The sequence below is a fragment of the Sorex araneus genome, chromosome 3 (genome assembly GCF_027595985.1).
Source record: "Sorex araneus isolate mSorAra2 chromosome 3, mSorAra2.pri, whole genome shotgun sequence".
Lineage (NCBI taxonomy): Eukaryota > Metazoa > Chordata > Mammalia > Eulipotyphla > Soricidae > Sorex > Sorex araneus.
In genome coordinates, this window is record NC_073304.1 from 189,039,622 (window position 1) to 189,051,974 (window position 12,353).

Sequence of the window (12,353 nt, forward strand, 5' to 3'; positions counted from 1 at the left end):
CCAGCTGCCTTCTGGAGTTTTGTCACAGAAACCTTTTGTCACAGAAACCTAGCTGATCTTTGACCCCACAGATCTAAGGTGCTAGCCAGGCTTTGATTTGACATTGTAGATTCCAGGCTGCAGCCCAGCCTGGCCTTTGGGATGTAAATCCGAGTGCTTTCAGCCCAAAGAAGGCTTTGGTTTTGCTTTTGTATCTTCTTTCCGGGGGGCCTAGATTAAGGGCCTGCAGATAGGAGAGAATTATGTTGCCTCAATGTTCTTCCTGTAAGATCTTTTGGTGCTTTGGGTGACGTCAATGTATTGCGCCCTTTGGAAGGGCCATGATCATAAAAGGGGTTCGGAGAGAAGGCGAGGGGGCGGAAAGTGTATAGAGGGCGGACAGGTGTAGAGAGGATGGAGAGTGTATAGAGGGAAGACTGGAATAAACTGCAAGTGAGACCAACCATCATGGCTCCGTTCCTTCCTTCGCCTGCCACATCTTCGCCATCAACCTCCCCGGGGTGGAGGAAGCGGCCGGAGGCTACCGAGCTCGGGTGGCGGGAGAGACAGCTGCTGCCCTAGGCCCTGTGCCTGGCTCGGTGTGGTGAGGCGTCCCTTCCCTCGCCCGCACCTTTTCTTTTTATTTTTATACACTGCTGACCTCGCCTCTGGGTTCAGAGGCCCCTTACCCATTGCTGCCTCTGCCCACTAGCCCAGGCCCCTTCCCCCCAACACATCTCACCTCCCCAGCTAAGATAAGCACTACCCCACCCAAGAGTCCCTCCCAGCCCTGGGCCCACTGTAAGAGCAAGGAGGCATAATTACTGTGCAGGCCTGGCGCCCACCCAGAGCAGCGTGCGCAGGGCGATTCTCTTGTGCAGGTTCCACCGCTCCACAGCCACAGCCACCATAAGGCCACCCACAAACAGCATGTTGGTGTCCTTCATGTACTGGATACACACCTGTAGGATGACAGGGGGGGCCTTCAGGGCTGCCGTCCAGCCCCACACTGGATTCAGGGTCAGGTCCCGAGACGGGGAACAGACCAGACACTGAATTCAGGGAGCGTTGGGAGTAGGGGTCAAGGGTCCAGAGAGTTGTCCCCATGCCTCAACCAGGACTGCCCTGCTGCCCCTGAGACCACACAGCTCTGAGGCAGGCTTGGAGGAGGAGCCAGTGAGGGAGGCAGAATGGTATGGACCCCAGGTGCTCACCTGCTTGGAGTCCAGAATCTTGAAAAGTGGGAAGAGCAGGGCTGGCATGAGGGAGGTGACAGCCAGTGGGATGACTTCTGTGCACCAGTAAATGGCCATGAGGATGATGACGTAAGCACACCTGACAAACTGAAGCAATAGTCCTCAGGCCGAGCTCCACACACCGCTGCCCTCTCCACTGACCCAGGGCGGCAGGTGGGTAGGGATCACTGAAACAAGGTGGCCTCAGCAGAGTGTCATCCACAGTGTCTCTGTGTCACCCTGCCTCCTTCTGCAGAGCCTTTTAGGCTTGGGACATGCAGGAGGACCCAGCAGCACCCAAGCCTGCCTCGCAGCTCCAGGCCAGTCTCTCTTCCTCACAACCTTGATCCTGTTACCTCTGGGAAGGAAGAGGAGGACGAGGATAGAGGCAGGGAAAGGCAGAGGAGGAAAAGTGGGGGCGGGGGCTTGGGGAAAAGGGTTAGAAGAAGAAAAGGTAGAAGTAAAGGAGAAGGAAGATTGAGGAGGAAGAAAATATTTTTGGAAGAAAATATTTTTAGTGACCTGATCTAAGTCAGACCAGTGAGATAGTACAGGGGTAAAGCACACAGCTAACTGAGGTTTGATCCCCAGCACCCCATTTGTCCCTCATGCGCCACCTAGAGTGACTTTCTGAGCAGAAATCCAGGAGCAAGCCCTGAGTAGCACCAGGTATGCCACAAAAACAACAAGAAAATTAAAATATTTTTATTGTTGTTTTGGCTTGGGGCCACCCCCAGCATTGCTCAGGGGCTACTCCCAGCTTGGGACTGAGGGTCCTACTGGGGACCAAACCCAGGCCTCCCACATGCTAAACCTGCACTCAACCCACTGAGCTATCTTTCCAGCCCAGAATTAAAGTCACTTTGAAACATAAAAACAGATTTTTTTCCCCCATTTTGTTAAGTAAGTACATTTTTTTCCATTTTTTTTCCATTTTCTTACTCAAGACTTTTTTTTTTTTCAAGTTACTATCATTTCAATTGGTATGTGTGTGGGGGGGGGTGAGGAGAAGGAGGTGTTTGTATTCAGGTTTTACTCCTGGCTCTGTACTCGGGGCTCATTCTTGGTGGTGCTCTGGACCTTCTCAGAGTGGGAGCAGGCAGGCAATTTTCACTAATTTTTAATGGAATTTTTATTTTACAATTCCATTTGTCATTTTGTTGTAAAAAGCAATATAAAATAAATATTTTCTGCCTAGAGGGCAGGCTTGGTGGTGGTTGGGAAACTGGGGACAAGAGTGGAGGGAGGGTCACACTGGTGGTGGGATTGGTGCTGAAATGTTGAATCCCAAAATAATTTTATTATGAACAACTTTGTTAACCATGGTATTTAAAGCTAGTAAAAGGAAAAAAGAACTTGCCTGCTTTGAGTTCCTTTATGACCCAGCAATTTTCATTTCTACTCCAAGGATCCGAAAACTCAACTTACAAAAGACATCTGCACTCCTATGTCCATGACAGCACTATTCACAAGTCGCCAAAATCTGGGAGCAACCCAAGTGTCCAAAATCAGATGACCGGACAAAGAAACTATAATACAATAAAATTCTACTGAGCTATAAGAAAAACTGAAATCATAAAGTTTGCTGCCTCGTGGATGGAGCCATAATGTATCATGCTGAACGAAGTCAGTCAGAAGAGAGGCAGATACAGAATGATTTCTCTCCTATGCGGGTTATAAGGAAACAAAGGGCTAATAACATGCTCAAAGGCAACAGAAACTGAGAACTGGTCTTTAGTAGGAAGCTTGCATGGGGGTGGGGAGGGTAGGTGTGGGACATCGGGGTAATGGTGGAGTGAAGTGGACACATGAGTGGAGGGTGTGGTGCTGGAATAGCTCGTGTATGAAATCGTACTAATAACAGTTTGTAAACCACAGCGCCCAAAATAAAATTTTTTTTAAAAAAAATAGAAATTGCCAGCATGGAGAGTTTTTGTGGATGTCTTTCAAAGCTATTTGAGAATATGCTACTTGGTGTTGTCCTTAGAATGTGTCTGGTTGCAAAAGGCCTCAAGCTTTAGCTTTCACATTTAATTTTATGTGTCTATTCAGGTCCCTGAGGTGTGAGGGCTGTGGGATTTGGCCTTGGAAGAAACAGGCCTGTGTGCCCGTGCCAGCACTCGTGACGCTGGCCCCTTCCTTGCTGCAGGACTTTGGACAGTGATTGAACCTCTTCAGCCTCAGTCTCATTACCTATTAAAATGTGAATAAGAATACCCGCTCTCGAGGCTGTTTCATCAGCATTTTTAATAATAATCATTTGTAGAGGACAATTTGCAAATGTGAATGAGGCAAAAAAGGAATGTCACAGGGGATCAAGGCAGCTGGAAAGTATGACATGTGATGCCCTGTCCCTCTTGCCCACCCACCTGGCAGCCCCTGAGCTGGGGCAGACTGAAGACTCCAGAACCAAGAAAGCAGGTTCGCTTGTCACAAAAGCAAAGAAAAGGAGACTTGGTGGTGGGGTATGGGGGTGGAGAGGGGGGAGGTTGGACCTCACCCAGTGGTGCTCAGGAGTTACTCCTGGCTCTGCACTCAGGGATCACTCATGATGAACTTGAGGGATTATATGGGGTTCTCGGGATAAACCTGGATTGGCAGCGTGCAAGGCAAGCACCCTATCAACTATATTATTTATCACTCTGTCCCACCCAAATCATTCTTTATGATGATGTTATCTCCTTCTGGTACTTCCTTACACAAAGCTGGGTCTGAGTTCAAGCTGCATTTCTACTTTTGCTAGGAGATAGAAAATTACCCTATGCCTTCTAAAGCCTAGGTGTGTAACCTGAGATGATGACTCAAATGCCATTATTTTTCTATGGAGAATAGCCTGCTGGATGTTAGCAGGAACCTACTTTTGGGGAGGTGAGTAGAAAGAGCTATTTGGTGAATGATCTCACTTGTCTGTGGTATATAGAATACGGGATGAGGAAATGTACCGTAGTAAAAGGGGGAAGCCTAGATCATCCTTGACCCCAGTTTTAGAGAGAAGAAAGACAGAGAAGGAAAGAAATCTAGGGGAAAAGAATGGGTGAAGAAGCATCAGAGCTTTAGTTATACTGGGAATATGAGTGAGTGGTATAGCCATAGATCCAAAACACATACTCAACAACACTGAAAACATGAGATCTAAACTACAACCACTGAGACTTTGTAATGAGCCTGCCAAGTTGACAGGTGGGGATGGGGTGGGGAAAGAATATGCGAACACTGATGGAAGGAAGTTGACACTGGTGGTGGGATTGGTGTTGAAGTATTACATGCCTAAAACTCAACTATCAGTAACTTATAGTTATTTAATAAAAAAAAGAAATATATAAAATAAAAAGAGCTGTTTGATTAGGGCATTCTTCATGCCAGGCTGTTTTCTCTGGACAAGTTCTCAATCTTGAAATAAGAACTCTGAAAATCAGGTTTTCTTTTCTTCCATAGAGCAGGGATACTCTGTATTTAGCAGCACCCTAAACCAGCCCTCATCCCAGCCCTCCAGAGAAATCAGTCACTAACGCCTGAAGCTACTGTGCCCTGATTCTCTGACTTCCCCTGCCTCCTTTTATCCCACAACTTTTGCATGGGAAGATCTCCCCTGCTCCGTGTCTGTGTGTGTGTGTGTATGTGTGTGTGTGTTTGGTGCTGGGGATTGAACTCAGGGCCTCACTTGCAAGGTAAGTGCTCTATCACTGAGCTATAACCTCCCTCCCCTCATTTTCATTTGATTAATTAGTATGGTGCCACAATGACATAACACACACACACACACACAAACACATGCATTTTGTTTTGTTTTGCAAATCCAATCATCACTTCTGTTGCCTCCAGGACAAAAATCAAGTGTCCCAGCCTGACAGTTCTCTGCTTCTCATGCTCACAGCACCCTGAGCTCACTGACAATGCTCTGCTCTCTCATTGGTGGCCTCCCTGCCCAAGCCCTTGCTGGGGTCCACTACTAACTGCCCCGGAATGGGTCTGAGAGAAATGAAGAGACAGAAAGTTCAAGAATTCTAAAACACATGACCAAATTAGGACTCAAAAATGATGAGAAGGTGAGAGACAGTTTTCGAACCTGTCAACCAGAGCAAGAACTTCCAGGCATATTTCTATCAGGCCTGGCAATCAACACCAATCCCACCAACAGTGTCAACTTCCTTTCATTAGTGTTCCTATATTCCCCCTTCATCTCCACCTGTCAGCTTGGTAGGCGTTAGAGTCTCAGTGGCTGCAGCTTAGTCTGCTCTCTGGGCATAGACAGCCATGCTGCAGAATTCCTGCTTTGCTCCTCCTGCCAGGGACAGCCCCTTCCTAGAGATGCTTTGGCCTCACTGGAATGGCCAAGGGAGTGATTCTGCTGTGCCACAATGCACCTGTGGTTAATGCTGGGCTCTTCTCTTGCTAATCTAACCTGTGCCAACCACCTCTCAGCAGTACAAGCCTAGAAGGGTATTTGAGGAAGATGAGGCCTCCTCCACACCCGAGATTCAGGAGACTCATAGCAAACGCCTATTAGAGGAGAGGCCGAGTCCGGCACAAGCTGTGACAATGCTTGTTGTCAATACTTGTTGAGGGAAAAAATACACACCTCAACCCTCCTCCTGTTTATCATAACCCAAAAAAGCACACAGTCTAGGCACACAGTACTGTAGCAAGACTTAGAAATTCTTTGTCTGGATTGTGTTATCAGTCATTAAAAAAAATAGATTGCTTCCACATGAACATCCTGGGATACTAGCCTACTGTTCAAAGCAGAGTACTTGATCTAGGTATTACTCGTATTTTAGGTTGGATGACTCTTTGTGGGGAGCAGAGGTGGGAAAGAGGGGCTATCCTGGGGATGTTCACTGAATCCCTGGTTTCCTCCACACTAGGTGCCAATGGTACTTTCTTGGCTGGGACAGCAGAAAAGTTTCCCAGATTTGGGTAGATGTGCCCTGGTTGGGGGTTGCAGATGTCAATGCTGATTAAAAGCCTGGTAGATGCAGAGTGGAGGTGTGGCTGGAAGGGTGGGTTTTGACTCTGGTGTATCTGCCCAGAGTCAACTGTCTACCATTGTCTACCTCCCACAGGCAATAACTTTGTCTGGACCTTGGTGGTAGGGACAGAGGAGGGATGATGCCCTTCAGGGGTGGATAGAAAGTTTAAAACAGTAGCACTGGAGTGGAGAGATGGTCCAGAGGGCTACAGCAAATGTTTAGCATGCAGCAGGACAGGGTTTGTTCCCTAGCATCACATGGTCCCCAGGGCATTGCAGGGAGCAAACCCTTAGCACCAAGATGGAAAAGCTGCCAGGTGTGACTCACAAATAAACAAATACATAAACAAATAAAAAGAAAAACAGTAGCAATCTGACAAGTCTGCCTCCTTTTTATTAGTATTAGAAGATAGCCATTTTCTACCCAAGTGTTGATAAAATACTCATCTTTGTGTTTTTGTTTTAGGGGCACAAAACAAAATTTATCCTGGCTGTGCTCAGGAAATACTCTGGTTCTGTGCTCAAGGATCACACCTTTGGGGGTCAGGAGACCTTATGGGTGCCAGTCATCAAACCTGGGTTGGCAGCATCCAAGACAAGTGCCTCATCTGCAGTACTATCATTGTGACTCCTACAAGGCTCGTTTTTCAGAAAACACTCCTGCTCTCAGCCCTAGCCCATCTCCTTGCATGCTCTGTGCTCTCACCTATAGATTCAGGATTTGAGAGTGTCCATTCTTCACATACAGTGTACAGAAGGTGAGTGGTGATTTTTATGGTCTAAACTTAGGCACGGAAGATGGCTCAGGTAGCCAAGGGACCCCAGGCCAACCATCTCTTACCTCCAGGCTAAAATCAACAGGCCTTATCCTTAGAAATCCTGGCTGCAAACTCACCCCTCTCTAGTCTGGGCCATCTTGGTGGAAATAATGGATTGAGGGGTGGGGGTGGAGGAGTCTGAGCCAGAAGCAGAGGGCAGAGATAACTTGGCAGAGGGCATAGCTAACCTGGCAGAGTGAGATGGCATTTTCTACAGACAGAAGTCTGGGGTCATGTGGGGAAGTTGAGAGCATTTGCCTGCATCCAAGAAAGACTGAGGCAAAAGAGGACAGTGGATTTCAAGCCAGTGTCCAGCACAGTTCCCTGCCCATAGCAGGGCTCCATAAGTTAATTGAGGCAGGAGCCCTGGCACATTGCTTCATGAAAAGACATAGATAAGACAAAACACCACGGTGGGTGTGGTGCAACATGAGGTGTTTGGTCTGATGTTACATTGCAGCCATTAAAAATAAGATCAGGGGAAAGGAAAATAGTACAGGGGTTAAAGCACAAGCCTTGCCTGCCTCTGACCCCAGTTTGATTCCTCCACACTACCTGGATCCTCTAAGTACAGCCCCAGAGGCCCCCAAACACTGCTAGGGCAGCATGCAGGGTCCGGGCAGCACCACATCCTTGGACTCTTGTATTGAACCACAGAACTGGTTGGCTGAGAATCGCCAGGAGGGCTCCTGGGTCTCCTGAGCATTGATTAGGAGGCTTCCCCAAATAAAAAATTAATTAAAATAACATTTATCTTAATAAAATAACGTACTCATTGGATTGTTTCTCTTACTAAAATGCTGGAATTTTTAAAGTTATTTTGTACTTGTGCCATACTGATATGCTCAGAGGTTACTTCCAGCTCCATATTGGGAGATGAGGCAGTGTGGGATAACCCAGACCTCCTGCATGCAGAGCGTGTGCTCAGGCCCTTTGAGCCATCTCCTGGCTCTAAGGAGCTCTTGTTGTTTTTTTTCTAAAGGGAGAGAAAGTGGGGCAGAGGTGAAACTAGGAAGGAAGCAGGTGCAAGAAAGAACACCAGCAGGAAGGCTGGAGGGAGAGGCCAGAGGCCAGCACGCTTGAACAATGTCCCGGACCCATGCTGTTGAGGTCTCGCTGCCACTCTACCCCATGCCCAGTGAGTAGTGCTAGGCTCCTTGCATGATGAGAGACATCCCAGGGGCTGGGGAACTCTTCAGTGAGACCAAAACAGAAACACCAGGGAAGGAAAAGAGAGAAGAGAGAGGCTCTGGATTCTGGGTCTCCTGACCCACTGCGGGAAAGCTAGTGAAGGCAATGTCTGGAACTCTCCCTCAAGTCTCTCTCGCTCCCATCCCGACCCTTACTTCCAGGGCAAGTTAGTGACAAGCAGACACATCCTGAGACTTGGGTGGGAGGGATACAGCTCAGGGCCCACCTGCATGTAGTGTACCTATGTGTGTGTGTGTGTGTGTGTGTGTGTGTAGTGGGGGGTGGGGGGCATGGGCTCTCAGTCTAACTCTCCCAGAGCAGGAAGGTCAGCCAAGCTACTATAATTATTCCAGAGAACATCCCTGCCTGCCTGCACCAGGAAAATCACAGCTCTCCTGCCTGGCTCCCTCCCAGGGCAATAACAGCCCACATCTTCTTCTCCAGGGGAGCTCCAGCCACTCACAAGTGCAGTGGCAACGGAAGGGCACCCCGTTTGATTCTGCTGTCCGCAGCCCATCCAGGATCTGTGCGCAGACCACACCAGGGCTTCTCCCAGCCACCTTCTACCCACTCCTAGGAAGAGGCATAATCCTTACTGGCACTTTGAGTCAGAACCTTCAACTCCTCCACCCCCTTGCACAGATGGGAACGCCAAGGTCCAGGGAACACTGAGGCTTGGCTAAAGGCACAAGGATGAGTAAGGGTGGACTGGCAGCTCTCTTCTCCGTACTGGCTTCTCCCTATCCCGGTACAAAAGTCCTCCTCCAGGACTGACCCCAGAACATCTCCTAAAGAGCTCTTCTGTTTCCCAAACCTGCCCAGGGAGGGCACTGGAGGGGGTGAGGAGCTGCTGGAGGTTTCCTGTCTGGGCTGAGAGTGAAAGGGCTGAAAGAGGGAACCATGAAGGAGCAGCCAGTAGCCACAAAAGGCTTCAAAGGCCTTGGGCCTCAGCCAAACAGGCTCCGCGCAGCCCAGCTCCCCCTGGGCCAGCGAGCTGCGCCCCTCCTCCAGCCCTCGGCCAAGGCCATTCATTCTCTCCCTCCCTCCCAAGAGCGCTGGGAGGACAGGGCATGGGACACGGCTTCCCTGCAACCCTGGGTTGAGCCACCCAAGGCGTGAGCTCTGGGAACACGTCCCGCCTCCTGCCACAGCCACAGCAGGCAGGGAGCAAAGCAGGCCAAGCCTGTCCTGCCTTCCAGCCTGAGACAGGACTGCAATTCAACTGTGGTTCCCGAGTTTCAGAGCTGGGAAGGAAGGTGGATCATAGATAGGGAAACTGGGGTCAGAGAGGGGTCAAAAATGGGAAAGAGTGCACTCAGAGCCCACTTAAAGTAATGTCATTCTCATCCAGGTGCCTGCGTCAGGAAGCCCCATTAGTAAGGAAGCAAAGGAGGGAATGATAGGCTCCCAGGTGCCCGTTGGCACAGGTGTGAGGGGTGTTCTGTCCCCTGAAGAGATTCTGAACAGGGCCGGAGACCATGGATAGGCTGAATAACCAAGTTCTGGGCTAACGTCTAGGTTTCTGTGCCTGCCAGGACATACTTGATCCCTGGGTTTTGCAAATCCCAAGGTCGGTGAGCCCTGGTTCTCCGAGCCATTCACAATTCTTTGCAGGCACCTCCCATCTGACACCCAGAGCGCCCAGAGTTCGCGTGCCCCCAGGCAAGCAGTGCCCTTGCGCTCCAACTTAGTTCTCCTGGGTTCGACCCGAGGCAGGGATAAAGGTGGGGGGCCCGCCCGGCTGCTCTGAGACGCAACTGACCTTGGCGGGCACCAGAATGATGAGTGGCAGCAGCAGTAGAGGGGTGATGAACAAGATCACGAAGGACTTGAACTTGGAGACATAGATCAGAGCCGAGGCCATCTCGCCGGAGGGAGAGTGGCGGGAGAGGCGAGTGAGGGGCAGCCGAGACTCCGCGGGCTTAAGAAGGGCCCGCGGTCCCGGGGGATGAGCGTGAGTGCAAGAGAGGCGCCAACTCCGCCCCCCACAGTGGGGCCTCCCCGCTGCCCCGGGGCGGGGCCATCCTGCTGGGTCGGTGGGGTGCGCCTGCCCCCAGCTCTGCCACCGGCCGGAGCGGCCGACGCCGGCAAATTCCTGCTTCGAACCTGCCCGCCAGTGCCAGTCTGGACCGTTGGTATCTCTGCGCAGAAACGGTTCCTGAGCCGTCCGGAGTCCCGCGCACCCCGAGACTGGTGCGGGGAGCCAGCGCGCGCGCCTTCCGCCGGCCGCTCCTGCAGCAGCGGCTGCACCTGCCTCTTCCAGAATCTATCCACGTCCCAGAGGAAAAGTTACGCCCAACTCAGAGGGGGCGGGGGGTGCTCTCGGATCTCCCACACGACCCCCCCCCCCGGGGTCTCTCGCTAACGGCACTGTAGTCGCCCAGCGCCTTCCGCGCTGCCCGCCTCTCCTTCCCGGGCCCCGCTGGCGTCTCCTCGGCGTCCGCGCGCCTCTGAGCATGGACCCCTCTCCCTTGCGCATCCCAGGATCCCGAGGCCGCAGGCGGCTGTCCTGGCGGCTCCCGCCCTCCAGCGGACGCCCGCGCTAGCGGAGCCCGACACCCCGTTGGCACGAGTGCGTCTCTGGGAGGGATACCCCGCCTTGCTATCGCTCAGCGCTTCGTTTCCTTTTGTTGTTCTTATTTTCAGGCCATACCCAGCGGTGCTCAGGGTTTACTCCTGGCTCTGAGCTCAGGAATAGCTTCAGTCTGACTCCCAGGACCGTCTGGGTGCCCGGGATCCAACCACGGTCGGCGGTCTGCTCTGTCTTTTTTAATGTGTTCCACCCCTACCTTCCACCCCCACTCCACGCCTGGCACTCAGCACAATGGTCCTTATGTATTTATTGGTGGCATTTTAATTTAAAGTCTGTTTCGTTCATCACAGTATGTCTAGAGTCTGGATCTAGTGTGAGACTATAGACCTGAGAGAATGCTCCCGTGAACCAAACTTTCGGAAAGGAGGTTGGAGGGGGCGCAGAGCCGGGGTTTTGCAGCCTGCCTGTGTGTACTCATCTTCTGGCCCCATCTCACTGTGCTGTGAACCTTACACACCGTCCCCTCTCAGAATTTTTTTTTTATATAAATGGAGATAGGATCACCAGCTTAATGGCATTGGAGATAATTTGTTTTAAAACTCATAGAGTGCTGAATTAAATTCTTTGGCCTATAGAATGCAATCAGTAGCTCTTGCAATCATATGCAAAATAGTCTGGTAGGAGTAGTGGGGGAAGAGGCCTCAGAGGAAGTGATATTTGAGCTGAGACTTAAAGGTTAAGTAAAAATGTTCCAGACAGCAATGGGGGCTACTCAAAATCACAAATGGATGGGAAAGCATTCAACTTCTTGAGAAAAAAAATAATACAGGAGTCCTGGAAGCTAACATATAATGACAACAAAAGCTAAATGAATGGAGAGATGATATTGAGTTCATAACAGAGAGGACTTAACATCATAAAACTATCCATGCCTTAGAAAAGAAACTCAGGCTAAAATGAAAAGGCATCCCACTGAATGGGAAGAAAAATATTTGCATAACACTCATCAGATAAAGGGCTAATATCCAAGACACATAAGCCACTCACAAAACTCAACAGCAATAACAAAAAAATCCCATCCAAAAATCGAGAGATGAGCAGACACTTCCCCAATGACGATACACAGATGGCCAGTAGGCACATGAAGACATTTTCATCATCATTTATTATCATGGAAATACAAATCAAAACAACAATGAGATGTCTCACTCCAGTGAGAATGGCTAATATCAAAAAGACTGGACACAAACTTCTTGGCATCTGTTCCGCAAACACAAACACATTGATTCGAAAAGTTATGTTCACTGCAGCACTTAACACAATAGCCAGGATAGAGAAACAACCTGATGTCCAACAACAGATGAACAGATTAAAAAAAAAAAAAACAACGCTGTGTTATTTACACACAATTAAATACTCTGTGGCCATAGGAAAAGGTGAATCTTTCAGTTCTCTGTACTTGGATGAAACTGGAGGGTATCATTTTAAATGAAATAAGTCAGAGACAGGGCAGATACCAGATGATCTCACTCATCTGTGGTATACAGAGAAACAAAACAAGGGAATAGACAGTATCAAACAATGACAAAACTTTGACCTTGAATTACAAAATTGAGATTACTAAATAA

At 49.7% G+C, this 12,353-nt stretch overlaps 1 protein-coding gene across 2 annotated transcripts in view; it reads right to left on the reverse strand.

Annotated features, from left to right (window-relative positions):
• The window catches only part of SLC13A5 (solute carrier family 13 member 5), a 36,090-nt gene extending 25,669 nt beyond the window's left edge, over nucleotides 1-10,421 (reverse strand). Inside the window, exons 1-3 of one of the 2 annotated variants that reach the window (XM_004604952.2) lie at nucleotides 9,955-10,421; nucleotides 1,194-1,322; nucleotides 805-941 (exon numbers count right to left, since the gene is read on the reverse strand). In XM_004604952.2, the coding sequence (XP_004605009.1) occupies nucleotides 805-941; nucleotides 1,194-1,322; nucleotides 9,955-10,056 (368 nt within the window). In that variant the 5' untranslated portion in view covers nucleotides 10,057-10,421. The remainder of the gene's footprint in view (nucleotides 1-804; nucleotides 942-1,193; nucleotides 1,323-9,954) is intronic. The other variant, XM_004604951.2, reaches the window with a different exon arrangement.
• Nucleotides 10,422-12,353: the final 1,932 nt, after the last annotated feature.